This window comes from Sinocyclocheilus rhinocerous, unplaced genomic scaffold (genome assembly GCF_001515625.1).
Source record: "Sinocyclocheilus rhinocerous isolate Xijiao unplaced genomic scaffold, SAMN03320098_v1.1 scaffold1642, whole genome shotgun sequence".
NCBI classification, from domain to species: Eukaryota; Metazoa; Chordata; class Actinopteri; order Cypriniformes; family Cyprinidae; genus Sinocyclocheilus; species Sinocyclocheilus rhinocerous.
Window position 1 is genome coordinate 26,175 of NW_015637575.1, and position 20,838 is coordinate 47,012.

Below are 20,838 nucleotides of genomic sequence, written 5' to 3' on the forward strand. Positions count from 1 at the left end.
TGTCAGTTTGAGATTTAATTTGTGCAGACAGAACCATATCACTCAGTACAGCATGTGTCAGTACTGTACCTAACACTTCAAGTGGCCTTAGCATACACCCCAAACACGTGGTTCAATTACGAAGCTGCTCTCTGAGGGAGGAACACCCAACTGTCTCTGCCTTAAAGTCCACCGCAACATCTGCACACCATAAAATACTCACCCGTACTTGTTCAGTAGCCAAAATGCCCTCAGAATTCCAACACAGTTCAACTAAACGTAAAGCCATACCTCGAAATATCTATGAATTACACTGGTCCGAATTTGACGGAACCTTGGAGACGAGTGCTCTCTGACATTCAGACATTAGCGTGAGAGATATATCGAAACATTGCTGAGGACACACTCTGTTACAAGTCTTTCAGTCCCTGTAAAGATAGTAAATGAGAAGAGGCAAGCTAGACATATTTCCCAGCGGAGATCTGCGTAGAAATCGTGAAAAAGTCTGATGAGAGTTTATGATAGCAGCCTTGACTTAAATCGCAAATATTTATCAAGACAAACATGGAATAGGGTTCAAAAGAAAAGGCATTTCTGTTTTCCCTCGATAAGTAACAGTATTCCAGTTTCCTAAAGCTCTCAGTTTTATAGACGAGGATCAGGACACAGCAAGGAAATGTCACAATGTGTTTATCTGAGAAACCGGAACTTACAGTTTGCTGGCATCTCAGCGTGACTTCACCCTTAGTTTCGTTCATTCATTTAATCTCACCGAAAACATTGTCTTTGATTCAGAAACCCAGACTGTGTTTAAAGAGACGAGACAGACCTTATATTAAATTATGGAGTGATGTGAACTCAAACAGAGCATTATATTGGCTTGAGTGTTGCTTATTTAGAGAGATTACATGAGGAGGAATGCTAATTCGTCACACTACATGCTAATTATAGGCTAGTAGTGGGTACGAAAGAAACTTTTAAGAAGAAACTTGTGCATTTAGTGTTCCATGTTGCTCTGATAAACAGATAGTAGGACAAGAAACCTGGCAGAGACAGATAAAGCATCTCACTTTCTCTCTCTACATGCCCCTTTCTCTCTCTCTCTGTTCAGTTGATTATCTCTAAGCTGGTTCTGTCTTTCTCCTTATCTGTCTTCCTCTCTGTCTCGCTCTGTCTCTTGTCACCTGCTCTCTCTAGACACGAGTTATTGGAAGAAGCCAGAAGAAAAGGGTTACCTTTTGCTCAGTGGGACGGTCCTACTGTTGTCTCATGGTTGGAGGTGGGCAATACTCATTTTTGGCAATGAAAAAACTATAGATTTGACAGTTAGCTCTTGTTCATTCAATTACTAAAGGCTGGAATACACGACATGGTTTTTGCCGATTTACAGTTTAGAGGACGCCAGTTGTGGCGTGTGATGTGAAAGTCTGGTAGTGTGATCCTTAGTCATTTAGTGTAATTTAGAAAGTCAGCAAGTCTAGTGCTTTAAAATCTGTTTAGATGTGATAGTGTATTTCAGCCTTAAATGTACCATTTGTCAAAGTAACAATAATAACATTCCACCCAGTCATAGTTGTTATTACGCCCTTGTATTAGTATAGGAGACAGGCATTTATGCACCATAATGACACTGAGGAAATGTGTGATTAAAGGCGGCCTGGGGTGGTATCCTGGGAATTATTTCTGTATTTGCTCCATATAATGGCACAGATTCTTTATTGCGAGGTTAAGCTAGCTCCGGGGATCTTTAATGGCAGCTAAATAAAGAGCTGTATCGACTGTATCAACAGTTGCGTATTGCATACTGAGATCAGTCTCTCTTAGAATGATGCAATTGAAGTTTTTAGTTGTAGTAACACGGCTGCAATGTTTTTCGAGACAATAACTGATGCGAGTTTGCCAAGATACAATGTTAACGTACAGTATTTTTGTCTTTTATTAGCAGTTTCTTGAAGTCGTCTGAATATTTATAATGTCAGTGAATGTGAAATAGAGATGTGTGATTTTGCCAGAATTTCAGGTTTGTGGTCAGAACGGTTCTGTTCTCGTTTAAGACTTGCTGACATCATTGGATGTAAAGCAATGGCGCCATCTAGTGGTGAAGCTTGGAAGATACTGCACAATAGTAGATGTTCTAGAATCTAGAGTCATTCTAATGCATTCTTTGTACTTTAAGTATTTTATATACATGTTTAATCATGCTACAATGTGTGTGTTCAAAGCTGTGGCTAGGGATGCCAGCGTGGTACGTCGCAGCTTGTCGTGCCAACGTAAAAAGCGGCGCTATCATGTCGGCCCTGTCGGACACTGAGATCCAGAGAGAGATCGGCATCAGCAATCCTCTGCACCGCCTCAAACTGCGCCTGGCCATCCAGGAGATGGTCTCGCTCACCAACCCCTCAGCTCCCCCTACATCTAGAACCGTGAGTGCACACACACAAACACACATGGTTTAATTGCTTTCTTTTCAAGAACATACATTTAATGTACAAAAACAAAACCACCCATTGGTTTCATCATTCTGAGTCTTACATTGTTTGGCAAATACTGGGCCGCACCGGTCAACTATAAGTGTCAGTCACCATAGTCACTAAACCGATCGTCATCATCAGCTATTTTCAACCCATCTGCAGCTTTATTTTGTCCGGTTGTCATGTTAATAGTGTTCTGCATCGATCTGAGAAACTGGAAACTCGACAGCGGATCTGGCATGGTATCATGTAATGACACATTCACAGCACATCCCAGCAGGCGAACTGCAGCTTATTTATTTGAGGTTTTTCTTTCTGAAAGTTATTTTTATGTACTCCTTCTCAAAGCATCTCCTGATAAACTACTAACTACACAAAGTCTGGTGCACACTGGATGATTTTGTCCACACCTGGCTGTCTGAGACAGATTTCATAATTGTATTGTAAAAGACTTCTTTTGTTCAAAGATTAAAACATTGCAAACATTTGAGCTCACTTTCTTTTACTCAAAAGGACAGAGACAAAAGAAAATTGCACAGTGTGTACGCAGCTTAAGGCATCAGCTCATTTTGCACATTAAAAGCAGTTGTGTCGTCTTCAGCAGCAGTTCCTGTTCCGTCGGTCAGAACAATGTTTTAGGTGCATCCCAATTCTTGTGCACTATTCTATGCCGTTTGGTAGTACAAATAGTGAGTAGTGTGTTCACACTGAAAATTCCAAACAAAAAAAGTGCACTTTAAATACCTGGATGATGCACTTAATTAACCCCAAAAAATGAGGTGTGCAAAGTTGGACACTTCATGCACTCAACTGCTTTAATTACATAGTGGAGGGAGAGGGGCTATGTTGTACATTATAACATTTATAATGTTATGATGATAAAATAACATTATAAATTTCATACACTACATGGTTGAGTACATAGTGCATAAGTACATAGTGTATAAGTGCATAGTGTATAGGTGGTCATTTGGGACAGAACGTTTGTCTCCCCTGGTGTGCATTTGCATGTTCAGTGTGCTTGAGACGCCAATGTCAAAAGATAAAATAACATTATAAATTTCATACACTACATGGTTGAGTACATAGTGCATAAGTACATAGTGTATAAGTGCATAGTGTATAGGTGGTCATTTGGGACAGAACGTTTGTCTCCCCTGGTGTGCATTTGCATGTTCAGTGTGCTTGTGCTCTCTGTATGCATGTTTGTCTCAGCGGGGCGGGTCTTGCTAATGATCTGTGATGCTGTAACACTATTGGCTTACAGTGCTGCTGCTCTTCTTCTTTAACACTGCTTGCCCTTCCTGTCGGATTCATCTCTGGGGCCGCCCACATAGCCGTCGGGTAATGTGTGGGTAACCCACGAGGAAATGGAGACTCTTGCCGCCCCCTCCAAAACGGTCAGTCACTTCATCCTTTTGAACTCTAACAAAACTAGTTTTTTTTTTTCACATAATCCTTTGCTTACACTTACTGACCCTTTTTGCTAAGTTTTTTATTTCACAGAATCAGGATGGAGCACGAAAGTCGACATGAAATCAAAATCAGCCTCATTTACTTTTGTAGGACACGGTCCTGATGTTATTGTGCACAATTCAAGCAGCTCCTATTCTGAAACGGTTTTCCTTTGTCGGTCAAAGGATACGGCAATAATAGCAAATAACAACAAAAAAAGAAATGTTACACTTGGGATGTGTGACCTTGAGCATCAAAAAGCCTACTCCAAAGTAGAAATGCATCAAATTATGGAAGTAAAATGAGTCGTGAATGCAGTTTCATGTCGACTGTGAGCTATGGTCCGTAACTGGGTTTAGGAAGATTTCATCAATTCATGTCTGAATATATATATATATGTGCTTCTATTACATCCAGTGCTAATGGTCTTTAGATGGGTGAACCAGCAGTGATAGAGGCCCAAATACTATGGTCCGTAACTGGGTTTAGGAAGATTTCATCAATTCATGTCTGAATATATATATGTGCTTCTATTACATCCAGTGCTAATGGTCTTTAGATGGGTGAACCAGCAGTGATAGAGGCCCAAATTTCCTATTGAACAGCTCTGAAAAAAGCAAGGCCGAACGGACGTATCGTTCTCACGTTCAAATCAAATGTAATCAGTCAAAAGAGAATAAAAGTAGCACGGCACGGCCTCACACAATCATCACGATTCACCCTCACCAGTGCAACGATCACTGGGAACATGAGCATGGAACGGAAACGCTCATGACGTGTCACAAGTACAGCGAAGATGAACGCATGTCGTGTGTGTGATGTATTGTGTTTGCATGTAGATGATTTGATGAAGTCGAGCACTACTTTCTTAGATTTTTTTTCATCTATCCTGTGAGCTGTTGCGATACATGTTTAATAGCGTTTAATCGGATGCATGTACAGTCGGGTGATCATGTGCAACATGCGTGCTTTAAAAAGTTGACGTACATAGCGCAACAATTTGCAGATGTAACACCGATGCACTCCCTTTCTTGTGCCTCCGCAGAAGCAACATGAGCATGGAACGGAAACGCTCATGACGTGTCACAAGTACAGCGAAGATGAACGCATGTCGTGTGTGTGATGTGTTGTGTTTGCATGTAGATGATTTGATGAAGTCCAGCACTACTTTCTTCGATTTTTTTTTCATCTATCCTGTGAGCTGTTGCGATACATGTTTAATAGCGTTTAATCGGATGCATGTACAGTTGGGTGATCATGTGCAACATGCGTGCTTTAAAAAGTTGACGTACATAGCGCAACAATTTGCAGATGTAACACCGATGCACTCACTTTCTTGTGCCTCCGCAGAAGTCAGAGTCAGATGAGGGGAGCTGGTCACAGGTGAGAGTGTAAAAGTCCATATAGATCTTGTTTATAATTTGTAGACTACACAAAGCAGCTCCTTTAGTCAGAATGGCGTGGTTGTTAAATGTAAAGTGTTGCGTGTGTCATTCAGACGCTGGCATACGGGGACATGAACCACGAGTGGATCGGGAACCAGTGGCTGCCCAGTCTAGGTCTACCTCAGTATCGAAGCTACTTCATGGAGTGTTTGGTGGATGCACGCATGCTGGACCACCTCACCAAGAAGGACCTCCGAGTGCATTTAAAAATGGTGGACAGCTTTCACAGGTTAGTAGTCCATCAATTTGATTTGATTGATTTAAATTAGTGCTAACTTGACCACGCTTTGATTGCAATGTAAATGTATTTTTAAGATGTACTAATTGACGTTTAATCAAATTTGCAACAGAACCAGTCTGCAGTACGGCATCATGTGCCTGAAGAAGCTCAACTACGACAGGAAGGAGCTGGAGAGACGCAGAGAGAGCAGCCAGCATGAGATAAGAGGTAGGCAGAAGCCACTTGGAAATGCTCCCTCCGGCCCGTGATATCCCAATAAACAAAAACACGCGCTGACTTTTTGCTTAGACGTGCTGGTGTGGTGTAACGAGCGCGTGATCCGCTGGGTCCAGAGCATCGGTCTCCGCGACTACGCCAACATCCTGCTAGAGAGCGGTGTGCATGGAGCGCTCATAGCACTCGACGACAACTTTGATTACAGCAGCCTGGCCCTGCTGCTGCAGATCCCCAACCAAAACACTCAGGTCCCCATCCATCCACAGACACACACACTTAACTGTTAATATTTGTTTATTTTGAGGGAATAATATTGAATTAATACATTTTTATCCTCCACAGGCTAGACAAATTCTGGAGAGAGAGTACAACAATCTGCTGGCACTGGGAACAGAGAGACGATTAGATGAGGTGAAGCACTAGTTTGTTACATTTTATATAGAACTGAACAGTCAACAGTGGTTACAAATGGTTAGCGAGCCGCACTGCCTACACAGCCAGTGTCGTAAAGGAAACAGAACCTCAAAAATGAGTGATTTCGAACAAATGTTTTTCAGTCAACACAAACTTTTGGAAGATCATTTAGGTAAAACTGTACACTTCTATACGCTGAAACAGAGAATTTATCATCATGTATTTTGGCCATTTGGTGAAAAAACTAACATGACCATGTCAGGTTACAATCAGTCAGTCGATTTTTGCAGTAGTGTTTAGTCATAGATTCATTCTCTCATGGGGTGGGTTTGGTGGTTTATAGTGTCATTCCTATATTTCTGTTTTTAGCTGAGATGTAGATTTTTTTCTTTCCCATCCTATGACCATAAACAGCCAAAGTATTTATTTATTGTGACCACTCAGACTCACTAAATGTATTTTTTTAAAATTCAGAATGCATATAAAAATGAAGTTTTTAAGCAGCTTAGATTGAGAATAGTATTTGTTATAAAACAAAAATAAAATGGGTGAAAAAATGGAGGGAAAAGCTAGTTAGAGTTAAATCATTCCTTTTTTTAACTAACATCATTTAAACAGCAAAGCTAAAGGCATGTATGTAGTATTGTGTAATTTATTGCTGCAATAAGACAATGTAAAATGGCACTTTGGTCTAAATCTGCATCTGGACCATCCGTAGTGCGACGAGAAAGACTTCCGAGGACCGTCGTGGAGGAGGCAGTTTCCTCGGCGGGACATCCACGGGATCAGCATGATGCCCGGCTCAGCAGAGACCCTGCCCGCTGGCTTTCGCCTCACTGCCACCTCCGCACACTCACGCAGACTGCCACCAGAGGGTGAGACGCACACAGTACCCTTCACAGCAGATATTCACAATCACGATCCAAAGAGTGCTAGGGGTCAAAAATGCATGAATTTTAAAGCAGTGTGAGACCGAAGCTATGTTTGGGATGGAATAGGGGCATTGCACATACCGCTAACTTGAGATTTTTTTTCTTAAACAGTATGAGAAACATTATTCCCGGGCTTTAGTTAAAGGGATATTTTAGCAAGTGTCTAAATGTGCCATACATTTCTATCAAGCTGAATTTTCAACAGCAATTCCTCCAGTCTTCAGTGTCACATGATCTTGCGTAAGTTATTGCAATATATGCTCCAAAAAAAAGAGTAGATGATACAGTATCTGTGTATACATACACTAGGAAAAGACCATATACTGTGCTCTGAAATGTCTCTTTTGCACAATAAAGACTGGGTGATCTATCCCATTAATGAATATTTTGGCAAATACAGTACATAGAGTATTTTATATATTTATTTGTCAAACGTGAAAAATAGTATGAGTAGCATTTGTGGGACACTATTCCAAACATAGCCAGTTACACACAGACTACACCACATGAGGGTCTGACAGATATATATACACACTGGGTTGACTGTTTCTGTTGTTGTTTTTTTATGGACTGCTGCTGGGTAGTCCTGTACGAGGTGATGGACGGCAGTCCTGATGACATGTATTTGGACTGGTTTCAAGGTCAGATACAACAGAGCCTTCAACCGTGCGGTATTCCCGACCCCATCCCTGGCTACAGTGCAGTGTACTCGTACCCCCTTAAATGGTCTGTGTGTCCTGTCCTCTCCGTTGTGTATTACTTGGGAATAACTGTGAAAAGTTGTCTTGCATTTATGGCTAAGGTGAGCGAGTCTGGTCTTATCTGTGAGCCTGTGGATTGATTGATTGACTTAGAATCACTGCTTTTTATTACTTTTTTTGTTGTTGTTTGTTTCATTGGACGAGAAGTGGCATGTAACTATGTGGACATAATAAATGTACTAAGGAGGACTAATAAGTTATTCATAGAGTGAGTAATGTCATATGGCTGAAAGTATTTGACATCAGCACCTGTCTCACTGGTAGTGTATTAGAGTTATAACAGTTATGGCTGCATCATGGGCACTGTGTAAAGTTCTTTTTGTGTGTGTGATTTGTGTAGAATGCATGTTACAGAGTTCTCTCACTGAGTTGAGTGGGTTGATATGACTGTGACAGTGTATGTGCAATCTGGGAGATGTCTTTATCCCATAGTCAGATGAATGTGAATGTTTGAACTAGTCCATGTTACTTAAGTAACCCTGGCTGTCTGATAGTGGGTGTGGTGTCACCACTCTTCTGTCCTTCTAGTAGCAGTGCCCAGAGAAATGGTGGGAATGAGGTGGAGACCACTGGCATTGCTTTATGTAGTAGTTGTTTTTATGCAAGTTATTTTTTAATTAATTTTAGGGAGGTGAGACTCCTGGTCTGTTAATGTATAGAGTGTTATTGGTGCTGGAGTGTGGATGAACGAGTAGTAATAGAAGTTGCTGGGACTGAGCACTGATCCCAGAGGAACTCCAGGGGTTAGCTGGTGTGCTTCAAGTCCTTTCTTCCACAGAAGCTTAGAGGATGTGGCTGAAAGAGAGAATAAGAGTAGGGGTTGGCTGGTACGTGTTTAATTGGCACGATTAAAGGTGCAGTAGATCTCGGCAAATGCTAACTTTAGCCTGATTGCACTGAAAGCGAACATCCCACCCTCTCTGCAATCACTGTCCAAAGCCACGCCCCCTAAACGCATACGCACACCAGACGACCAGAGACAGCATTATTACAATGCATCATGTGTCATTCACCGGTGAGAAAACTTTATAGCACAGTTAGCAACAGTACTACAATACCAATAAGGAAGCTCAGGTTGTTGATGTCTGTCTGCACAGCGTACGTGAACGCGCTGATGACGTATCCTGTCTGCGCAAACAGGGTGCGCAGAGGTATGCAAATACATATTTGACAGGCAGGTAGGAAAGCCAATTAAAACGCTCAGACTGAGCGTTTTGATTGGACCAACATTTCTTGGTCCTACGCCTTCCACAGAATATATAAATACATTTAGACCACTTAACTTAATGATTGCTGTCGGGATGTGAAGAGTCTTTCAACCAGCACAAAAAAAAACAAAACACCTATTGCACCTTTAAGTGGAAGTTAGTTGAATGTGGTTTGGTTCATCTGTTGAAAAAGCTATTTTGTGTAAGCCAGCCAACATGTAGTAGTAGTATATTGTGTATAATTTAACATGTTGCGTGTTGAGTACCTTGAAAGTTGTTGGCATGAAGGAGTTTGCCGGAGAACAGGAGGAAACCAAGGCCTCAAAGCAAGATTGCTGCTGATGAAGCACTGGAGGTGTGTGCTGCCCCTCAAGCTAAAGAAGAGTCACGCAGATCTTTTCATCACGAGGGATGAACACGATGGCTGCCGCTCTAGGGAAAGTGACTGTTTAAATGGCTCCTCTGCCATCCACAGCTGCCACTTCTCTTCAATCAACCAATCGCATGCATAAAGTCACGTGGCAAACCTCACAGCTTCTTATTAACAATTAAGAACCTTGGCACCTACGCAGACGGCTTCGCCTCCTCTTCACCAACAACTAATCCTACTAGCTACTGGATGCTTCGAATAACCAACTGTTTCAATAATACTTATTCTTGCCCCACTGTTCATTGAAACAATGCATTCATCACTGTGAACTCACTATGTGCTGTATCTCATGTACACTGATGAGCAAAGTTTTATTCATGTTCCCCTTTAACACTTTTCCCCAGTGTTGCTGGATCTTCCTATACTTCTGTGTGTGGATATTAACACTTACACTACACATGTGACTGTGTCATTGTGCTGTACTCGTTTTTGGTGGCCACAGGATCCCACACACATTAAGACAGGATACTACAAACTCCATATGTAAACTCTAATTATATGGGAGGGCCTTGCCTTTTTCTGTCTTCAATATCTACATTTGGAATTGCAGATTATTGTGTACCAATGATATTTCAAATCAACTCAAATAAAATAAATACCTACTTAAAGGAGTAGTTCACTTCCAGAATAAAAATTCTGTCATTTACTTACCCTCCACTTGTTCCAAACCTGTGTGAGTTTGTTTCTTCTGAACACAAAAGAAGATATGGCTTCAAATTATTTGAGACAAAAAAAACCTCACAATTCACCTAGTACCCTAACAATTCACACTATTGCTTGTTTACTCCACCCCTCCCACCTCCTTAAGTCCACCTGAATATAGAAACAGACGTAGTCTAATCTGATTTCTATTAGTGCTCTCAAATCAATCGTGATTAATCGCATCCTAAAAAAAACCCTGTTTTCATCATGTGTGTACTGTGCATATTTATATGTATATTAAGTGTGTGTATATATATGATTTACATAAATATATAATACATATAATTATACACAGTACACACACCTATATCACGATTAATCGATCCCCTGTTTTCATCATGTGTGTACTGTGCATATTTATATGTATATTAAGTGTGTGTGTATATATATGATTTACATAAATATATAATACATATAATTATACACAGTACACACACCTATATCACGATTAATCGATTTGCCAGCACTAATTTCTATATCTGGAAACCTCAAGTCTGTCCATTAACAAAACTCAATGGCCACTTTAATAAGGATGGATGGATATACAGACAAATTACCCCCAAAAATAATTAACTCACTGAATATCTTTGTTTCCATGCAGTTGGACCATCAGCAGTACAGCGTCTGGACAGCTCCACTGTGAGGACCTACTCTTGCTGAGAGAACATGAATACTATAAGCTGTGAGTCTCTTACACACACAGAATTGCTAAACTAAAATCATTTTCAGCCTTTGATAAACAACATCACTGCCCCTCCTCTCCTCTGTCATCTGCAAAATAAACTCAAACAATGCTTCATGGATATTCATATTAACAACAAACTCAAATGGACAAGCATTTACACTATCCAGACTGAACTTTACGATCAAATGAGCCACATCTGCAGGCAAACAGCCATTACATTACACTCTTATTACATGTAGCTACAACACTACTCACACCGCTACAAGTCATCTAGACGCTTCACAGATAGATAAAAAAAAATACAAAGTCATACTGAGTGTACTTCTTACACTCACTCATGCACTTCCAAAGTAAGAGTATTATGTTTGCTTCAGCATTGCATGAATGTGGTACGCTCACCTTGTAACAAACAGCTCCAAGGTTTGTTTGCATACAACATTATCTGCTCTTTTCGGTTACATTTCTTTCAGAGTCATACCTTCAAGTTGGCCTGAACAAACAATTCTGATGAGTCACACTGCCAAGAGAACGACAGGGCGAAGAGGCTCTGCGCCAGACGAGCCAAGGCCACGACCCGGGCTGACGCGCTCTCACTCTTTCTGTCTTTTACGCCACGCAGCTCCTTCGGCTTAAGTACTGTGTATTTCTTCTACAGGGGATGTTAGGTTCAACTGTAAATCACTATAAATAAAGCTGTTTTATATATAAATATAAATAAATATATATACACACGTCTGTATAAAAAGAAAGAACATTCAGAGTTTGTGTACATCGCGTCATGGTTTTAAACAATGCTGTTCTTATTTTTTTCGCCTACACCCGAGAGAAGCTTTTGACATGCTGTTAATTTTCATTCATTTATTCATGCGTTTTGAGGCCTGTTGCACGGTCTGCCGACTGGAAGCTCCTCGCCCAAAAGCTATACGTACCTGTCAGAGTACCACACCAGTTACTCACTCGTACCTCTTTGGAGCCCGGGTCTACATCTACTCCAGGTGCAGGTCTGACCTAACCCGTAAGAAATGCACCTATTCAACAAATAGGTCAAACGTGTAGGATTTTGGGAAATTTTTCACATATTTCTATGTGAAAACAAATATGAATCATGAACTAAAATAATATCACCTGGGTCTTCATTTGTCCATCGTTAATTCATCAGCTGGATCGTGAAAAGCAAGTACCACATACGAGTTCAGAAAGTCATTTTGCATCAATCATTCTATTGGATGAAACATTACAAACACATGCAGAAAAACTTTTTCAACAATGTTCAATCGATCCTTCACAGTAAAGCGTACTGAAGAACATGACTTAATAATTGGATATATTTACCTCTCACGCATGCAGTCACACATCTTATCTTTTGGTTTAGAAAGAACGTAAAACACAAATTGTTTCCCGTCATGAATAGCACAAAATGTACCGCCAGAGCATGGTGCGTATTCGTTGCGACGCAGACCGCTCGTCTTGGAGCACAAAACACAAGTCTCTTGCCGCGTCTGTAGCCGTTTGCTCTGTGGCCTCGTCTCGAGAGCGTCCGGCCGCCTCCTGTTAGAATAATTCGCTAAAGGACAGGCTTAGCTCGTAGTGAACATAGACTTACTTGCTGTGACTGACTTTGGTGTAAAAATATTTTCAACTCTTGTTTCTGTTTGAGATGCAGGTCTTTAGGTTATTTCAAACACTTTGATGGTTTATACGTCCCAGTTTTGCACGTGCAGAGAATCATTTTATTTTGTGTCCATTTTTTATTTATTACTGATTGTATTTTGGTCAAAACTATGTGGTGATCAAACAACTTTTCATTGTCAATAAAAAGTACAGTCAAATAGGTTTGCTTTATAACTATCATTGTCACAAATGTTTTTCCAATGCATCTCTTCAAGCTGACACTACACTAGAGCTACAATACATGACATTACATTTCACCTCAAGTCAATCAATTGACTGATTGATTCATAGTTTAGTGTGTTGCAAGGTGAATCTCACAAAAACTGTCAACAGCGTGTCCAGGTTATATTTTAAGAGTCATAAGGAGGAAAATAAAGGAGCCAATTTTTACGATAACTAGACAAGTAAAAAAAAATTTCCTTCAGTTGTCAAACTATAAAATGTGAATAATGTCAATAAAATCTTTCAAATTCTAAAGTTTAAACATTGGCACAATTGTTGGTGCTTTGACAAATGGGGGGTGCCGGGGGGGTACAAAAATTATGCTACAATACAATATAAAAATGGCCATTATTTGATTTTCTTGACTTCAGAATCGTGACTTATTTTTTTATTTGGATCTCGGGGGTGAAATAAATATGAACTGGACATATTTTTGTAACATTCACCAAGTCAAACTCATCCTAATTTTTTAATTATCTAAACATGTTGACTACTGCCTATATTTGGTCCAAGTTATTCAAAAACATAAACAAGTGGAAATGATCATTTTAACGCGTATAAATTACATCACATTAGGGAGGAAGGGTGTTTAGTGAGAGTGAGTGTGCGGATCCACATCTGGTTGTATATTATTTACCAGGACCTTCTCTCAGCACCTTCTCAATGTCCTTAAAGACCTCAGGATCTTCTATGGTGGGACTGATCTGTGAATTTAAAATCAGATACATCCAAATTAGAACGCTCTACTATAATTTTTTGACTGAAGCTGAAGATTTGCAGCTGTCCTTAATTAATTAGGAAAAAACCTTATAAAAAATTAGGGCTGCCCTCGACTAAAGATTTTTTTAGTCGACTAATCACAGGTTTATATTAATAAACCATATCATTCATAATAATGAGCCTTTATTGCCTATAGCCTATCAGCGCTCAAGCGCACGCATAAAACTTTCCATAGTGCACCGGCAGAAGTGATTATGAATGCGTCAGGGGAAAAAACAGCAAGAAGACTGCCTTAACACCGCACCGGCACCTCCAAGTGAACTGTCATGCAAGTGAGTGCGCTACTATTCAGCTTCCACACATTTTTCTAGGTTAACGTTAAAACGAGCGGCCATGTAATGCTGCTGCTAATTACATGTTTCAGATGATAAGCCACATTTGAGGTCGATGAACGAAACAAACATTTGGATGTCCGATGTACTGTAATTACCACATAGACCAGCTGTTAATGATCTGTCCATCACGGACTTCATGACTTCGCCACTTCCAGTGGAATTTTTTTTCTGCGAATAAGCTACTAATACAATTTTGATTGACTAAGCCTCTTCTCGTCGACTAACGGTTAGTCGACTATCTGACTGATAGTCCTATAAAAATACCTTATAAGGCTTGTGGTTCACCAGGTTTGCGAGAGACGATCGTGGAATTTTTCCCGAGCGGGTTTTGGGAAGAGCTTTGACAAAGACAACCTTCTTAAAAGCTGCCACCGGCCCAATGGTGTCCCTCACCAATTTCACCATCTCGTTCACCAGCACATCCTCACTCTTCTGACAGTCTGCAAACAAACACGCACATAAACAAATATACATCCTTATTTGTGTGTTTAAGGCACTTTATACACAATAGGGACACTGGCATCCCTTTACTTCATTCAAGCCATCTGATCCCATGTTACCTGGTAACTGTTACTTAATGAAAACATAACTACCATAAACTATTACACATTAAAATTAACAAAGCATTAACACATACATTTTTCATACATTCTAATATGCTGATTTGGTTCCAAGTTATTATTGTTGCTTAGTTATTAGTTATGGTTATTATTATTACTAATGTTGAAAATGCTTTTTGCTGATTAGAGTGTTATCAACATTAGTAATAATAAGGGCCGTTATTAATAACTAAGCAACAATAAAAGTTAGAACCAAATCAGCTTATTAGAATCATTTCTGAAAAATCATGTGACACTGAAGACTGGAGTAATGATGCTGAAAATTCAGCTTCGCCATCACAAGAATAAATTACATTTATTAATTTTACAAAACATCATTTAAAATACATCATAGTCAAACACACACACACACACATATATGTATTTGTGAAGTCTCTTGTATATATGTGGAGATATATATACATGTTATATATGTATATACTCTTGTATATATACAGTGGAGATCAAAATGAGAGAACAACCTACAATTTCCTCAATGTCGAGGTCACTGATTAGTCCTTTTTGAAGTTATTCTAACAGGAGTAGAAAGGCAGTTTTTTTAAGCATATTTCATGAGATAAATATATTCTGGAGTACAGTATAAAAATCTCAAATTAGATATTTGAAAAAAACTCACTGTGATCACTGTTTTCCACAAAATAAAGGGTTTGAAGTGACTTGGTTATTTTGTAAAACACTAGCATGGTATAGCAACAACTCAAATTACTTTAAATTTTGAATGATGAAGATTATTTCTGGAAAAATCAAGTGTACATAAATTCTTCTCTAATTTTAATCTCCACTATGTGTGTGTGTGTATATATATATATATATATATATATATATAGTATATATATTCCCCTTTCTTTTTGTGCATTCCTCACCATTTCTGAGCACACACAAAGCCAGCGGCACGTGTCCCTTCAGGGGGTCCTCCTGGCCCACCACAGCACAGTCCACCACAGCAGGGTGCAGCAGGACAGACTGAAGGACAAACACACACACACAAGATATGGTTTCTTTGGTACAGCAATAACAAAGATGCTTGAGATGATTATTATTTGTGTCATGAGTGAGACACTCCCTCTCCTAGCACCTCTTCGAGGGCACCGGTGGACAGCCTGTGACCCGCCACATTGATGACGTCATCGGACCGAGACATGATGTACAAGAAGTCCTCCTCGTCCACAAAACCTGCATCCATGGTGTCATAGTAACCCTAGGAGGGAGTGCAATAAAAACACTTTTCAATACAATAGGAATAGATATTTGGGAGTTTACAGACACATTTTAAGTGACAGGATGAACGCAGCTGCTAGCAGCTTCTTTCAACCACTAGACGGACCAAGTAAATGCACAAATCACAACTTGCCATGCAGTCATAAGCTCAGTCCATTTTTGTCATACAATAGACATTTCATAAGATATCAATTATGACTATCAAACTATAAACATCCACAAACAAAGACATTCACCAAAAACATTTTACTTGCACACCTTGTGCAAAATAAACATTAAATTATTGTACACCATCAGTCAAGTCTGGAATAATTAAGTTTGTTTTCTGAAGTCTCTTATGCTCACCAAGGCGATATTTTATTGTGAAATATTATTACAATTTAAATAAATACAGTTTCCTATTTTGTTTCTATTTCATTACATTTGTAAAAAAGCTGAATTTTCAGCAGCCATTACTCCAGTCACATGGTCCTTCAGAAATCATCATTCTGACATATTCAGTTTGTTATATACCGACACTTGTAGTTGTATATATATAATTTTTCACCCAAAGTTAGCAGACTGTATGACTTCCTAATACTCACTATATACAGTAGCGCATATGCCATATGGACCACTTTTATGGTGGGTTTGCATCCTTTTTGAAACCTCAAACTTCAGTTCCTGTTCACTGTAACTAACAGCACAGAAACTAGCACTACATCATTTAAAAATATATATAAATTGATAAACAGATCCTTTTCTGTTGTCATTACAATCAGCATGTGGTTTGAATGCAGCTAGCAGCAGATGAGATGTAAGTTGTAACTATCAAAAGCTCATACGGAGCACCTTCCTGTGAAGGGGTTATGACTGTCCTGCCTGATTATTATCAACAAGAACGGATACAGTGAGCCTAATCAAACTGCATGTAACAGACTGGGCCTCGGCACGCCCACAGACCGTCCGATGCATAACTGGAAGGCGCCTGTCAGAATCCCAAATCAGACCGCTGTTCAACTTTCATTTGTCTGGGTTGAAATTATTATAAGCACATTCTCAGCTTTTGATTGAGGCACATAGTATCAAGTGAACTACATATTCATCAGCACAACTGCACAGTTTTACTTTTTAATATTTTTTTTGTGGAAAATGAGATACATATTTTTTTCATGATTCTTCAATTAACAGATAATAAACCGCATTTATACGAAATGCAATTCAATTTGATCAATTTAATGTCCTTGTTGTATAAAAGTATAATTTTTATTTTATTTTATTATTCTTACAAACTTGAGTTTACTTTAGTTTCCACAAAAGGAAGCACAACTGCTTTCAACATTGATAAGAAGAAATGTTTCCTGAGCAGCAAATCAGCATATTAGAATGATTTCTGACAGATCATGTAACACTGAAAATTCAACTTTGCCACTGTAGGAATAAACTACATTTTAAAATACATGAAAATAGAAAAGATCTTCTTTTAAACTGTAGTAATATTTCACAATATTACTATTTTACAGTATTATTTCATCAAATGAATGTAGCCTTGGTGAGCATAAGAGACTTTTTTCAAAAACATTACCAATCTTACTTATTCCAAACTTTTGCCCAGTAGTGTATGTAATTGTAGAGCAGATGGTGAATGTAGCCGAACTCTTACAGGGAACTTAGTGAAGTACAGCTCCTTAAACAGCATCTGATTCTGCCAGAGACTGAGAGCTGCCCCCGGAGGCAAAGGAAGCCTGATGAGAGAAGAAAAAGAGACGCTTTTAGAGAAAAAAAAAAACATTTAAGATGTGACCTTGCTCTTCTTTGAACCATCAAAGCACAGGATGTTTTCAACCTTTCAGCGTCAGAGAATGCTTTTAAGTATGAATGTAAATGACAATATTCAGAGGAACAAAAAACTAAAAAAAGGGGGGAAAAAAACCTTTCTTGGAGGGAAAAATTTCAGGAATTTTTTAGGATTGTAGAACGGAATATTAAACGAGTATTTCACTCAAAAATGACAATTCTGTCATTATTTACTGACCCTCAAGTTGTTCCAAACTTGTTTGTCTTACTTTCATCTGCATAACATTTTGAGAAATGTCTCTGTTGACAACCCGACTTGAATTTTTTTATATAACCTGATGGACAACAATCAAAATACATGAAAAGTAAGCAGTACGTGCAAGATAAACAGCTATTCGATATCCTGCCTGGACCTCCTGAAAGTGTTAATGTATAAAACAGCGTCTCGTTTTAGAAGCCACAATTTCCTTTTAATCCGAGCATGTATCCGGCAGGCTTTGAACGCGCTCTTGATTAAAATCAAATCTATTGGAGAACAGAAATGACAAGAAAACAAACATCTACGAGATTAGCTCCCTCTGCGGCGGGCGAGGACAGCCGCGTCAACGGCTTAGACGGGTTTTGTACCTGAAGAAAGGCTGCAAGCAGCAGGTTCTAAGCAGACGGTGTGAGACGAGACCTCATTAGTCATTCCGCTCAGGCTCGGGCTTAATGTCCTCGTACAAAGACTGAGATTTTTAAATCAGATGTGTGCTTTGTGCCAGTAACTCTTTCATTGTGTAGAGAAGATGGTGAGCAGATTGAAGTGGAAAGCAGAGAAAAGGAGAGTTATTTGTGAAGATCAAACTGGACACGGCGCAGAATCGGAGCAGATGCACCTGCAAAAATATGGGCTTCTACATGACATGGTTAAAAAAGGAAGAGAACAGGGTTGTGTCCATAAATCATATAATTGTACAGATGATGATTATTTTATTATTATTCTGAATTTCATCGATTTCGGTGAGAATTCTGACAAATGTTTCTCATGAGCTAAAGTTTTATACTTAAACATTTGAAATTAGTTCAATAGAAAACTATATTTGTACTGTACCTTTTATGGATTAATTTAGAATAAGTAAATGAAGGAAAATCATTCCATGAAGTGGGATTCCAGAGCTACAATCTTCAGTAACACTTTACATTAGGGAACACATATTCGCTATTAACTATGACTTTTGCTTCAATAAAGTCCTAATTAGCTGCTTATTAATAGTTAGTAAGGTAGTAGTTAAGTTTAGGTATTGGGCGGATTAAGGGATCTAAAATATGGTCATGCAGAATAAGGCATTATTATAAGTACTAATAAACAGCCAATATGCTAGTAATATGCATGCTAATAAGCAACTAGTTAATAGTGAGAACTGGTACTTAAAATAAAGTGCTACCAAATCTTCTGTTCACATTACATTGACTTCTGCATCTACATTTCTATTGTTTCATAGTTTATGTGACTTTACAATTACTTTAAAATGTGTAAAATAATGCAAATATTTACACATTTAAATCAGCACTAAAATATCGCCCCATATTTTTTTTCATGATCATAAAGCAATAATAGAACATATATTTCAGGTTGGTCCAGTCAATGCGTAAGTGCAATCCAAAGCAGCTCTTCTTTGTGAAAAGGTGTCTAAACTTTTGACCGGTAAAGTATAAAGCGCCATGTGGACTTTTATAAAAAGACATTTTGAAATCGGTTCGGCACATTCGCTCCCTCTCTGACATTTTAAGAGGTGACATTTCATTATATTTGTCATTTTATTAAAGTCGACATCAAACAGCATTCATCAAAACCCATTTTACTGTGCTTGTGCAATGCATTTCTGAGGAAAAGGGGATCTTTAAAAAAATGTGAGATGGGACTGGATGTATCCATCTGAAACTGACTGGACTGTGAAACGTGCTCTCTATATGGCAGGTGGTTGAAAGCAAGAGCTTGGTATAGTCAAGGGGTGTAAATTGTTACTAGGCCTGTCACGATAACAACTTTTTGTTGTGCGATATATATTGCCCCAGAAATAATTGCGATAAGCGATATTATTGTCATTTTAAATACCGTTTTATGCCACATTATTGCGACAGGCCTACTTGTTACATTTCAATGCGATCATGAATTGTGCATTAGGAAAGTAAATGGGGTCCATTTTCATTTTATGTTCACTTTTTTTCACAAATTGTTTTAAGCAGTAACAATCATGTTCCAGTTAGGATATCTTGATGCATCATGACTTTTCGCTCAGCCCTAAAAGAGAGTATGTCAGAGCAGTGGGCAAATACACTGAACTATTTATGCAGGGCATGCGGGTTCATATCTAGCCTGATCCTATTAACGTTCTCCATTCCTCATAACTTTCTGCCCCCTTCCTACTGTCTCTATCAATAAAAAAAGAGGAAAGGATTAAAATAACTCACTTTACCACAATATTTCCCAGAGTCCTTGGTTTCACCTGTTGCATTTCATCATCAATCACTGTCACTATGAGACAAAGATGAAGAGCGTTTAATTACTTCAGCCATTTATTGAACAGCTAAACATTGTCAATCAAAAGGAACTCTAATACATAATAATAAAGAGTTTATAATAAACAAATGATGAGTCGCGCACATGTGCCACACGAAGCGAAGCCTGCCAATGTAGAGGAATCTCACCGTTGTATCCGGGCAAGGCTTTGCCAGCTGTACCAGCAGGGGGAGTGAGTGAGCAGCCCAGACCAACACAAGACGCAGTGATGGAAGAGCCACTTTCTACAACACAGAGAAACCATAGTGATGAGAGCTGCATAAGCAGGTCATTCAGTCACAAACATAAGATAATTAACATATGACCGCCTATATTTGCATATCAATTAGTATTTATTATTCAGCAACTTTGATGGGGTCTAGCTACTCATTTCACATGCAAAGAGGTTTACCAATCAGAAAAGAGGCCATTAAAGGGTTAGTTCACCCAAAAATGAAAATTAGCCCACAAAGTATTCACCCTCAAGTAGGGCTGAACGATTAATTGCATTTGCGATAATATCGCGATATGAAAAATTTCGATTTTTCAATCGCAGAGGCTGCGATTACACGGTCACGTGACAGGCGAGAGTAAAGAGGTGTGTTCGACTTGAAGATCAGATCGATGTATGACATCAAAGTACGGCGAGCGAGAGAAAGCATAAGGAGACGTCCGCGCTCTCTTATAGCTCTCTCAGTACCTTCATGACACACACCCATCGGCCTAAGCAGTGCT

General features: G+C 39.1%; 2 protein-coding genes across 2 annotated transcripts in view; one reads left to right on the forward strand and one right to left on the reverse strand.

The window, feature by feature from the left end:
• The window catches only part of LOC107749078 (liprin-alpha-2-like), a gene marked incomplete at its 5' end in the record, with an annotated part of 37,880 nt that extends 26,012 nt beyond the window's left edge, over nucleotides 1-11,868 (forward strand). The window contains 11 exons of the mRNA XM_016564126.1: nucleotides 1,177-1,258; nucleotides 2,202-2,402; nucleotides 3,788-3,850; nucleotides 5,256-5,288; nucleotides 5,404-5,579; nucleotides 5,701-5,798; nucleotides 5,880-6,055; nucleotides 6,150-6,218; nucleotides 6,940-7,096; nucleotides 10,856-10,936; nucleotides 11,410-11,868. Coding sequence (XP_016419612.1) covers nucleotides 1,177-1,258; nucleotides 2,202-2,402; nucleotides 3,788-3,850; nucleotides 5,256-5,288; nucleotides 5,404-5,579; nucleotides 5,701-5,798; nucleotides 5,880-6,055; nucleotides 6,150-6,218; nucleotides 6,940-7,096; nucleotides 10,856-10,914 — 1,114 coding nt within the window. The remainder of the gene's footprint in view (nucleotides 1-1,176; nucleotides 1,259-2,201; nucleotides 2,403-3,787; nucleotides 3,851-5,255; nucleotides 5,289-5,403; nucleotides 5,580-5,700; nucleotides 5,799-5,879; nucleotides 6,056-6,149; nucleotides 6,219-6,939; nucleotides 7,097-10,855; nucleotides 10,937-11,409) is intronic.
• A 1,157-nt stretch (nucleotides 11,869-13,025) lies between these two features.
• LOC107749070 (acyl-CoA synthetase short-chain family member 3, mitochondrial-like) overlaps nucleotides 13,026-20,838 on the reverse strand; it is a 36,842-nt gene continuing 29,029 nt past the window's right edge. Inside the window, exons 10-16 of the mRNA XM_016564119.1 lie at nucleotides 20,253-20,348; nucleotides 20,016-20,079; nucleotides 17,428-17,509; nucleotides 15,643-15,765; nucleotides 15,431-15,530; nucleotides 14,212-14,387; nucleotides 13,026-13,536 (exon numbers count right to left, since the gene is read on the reverse strand). Of these exons, the coding sequence (XP_016419605.1) occupies nucleotides 13,462-13,536; nucleotides 14,212-14,387; nucleotides 15,431-15,530; nucleotides 15,643-15,765; nucleotides 17,428-17,509; nucleotides 20,016-20,079; nucleotides 20,253-20,348 (716 nt within the window). The 3' untranslated portion in view covers nucleotides 13,026-13,461. The remainder of the gene's footprint in view (nucleotides 13,537-14,211; nucleotides 14,388-15,430; nucleotides 15,531-15,642; nucleotides 15,766-17,427; nucleotides 17,510-20,015; nucleotides 20,080-20,252; nucleotides 20,349-20,838) is intronic.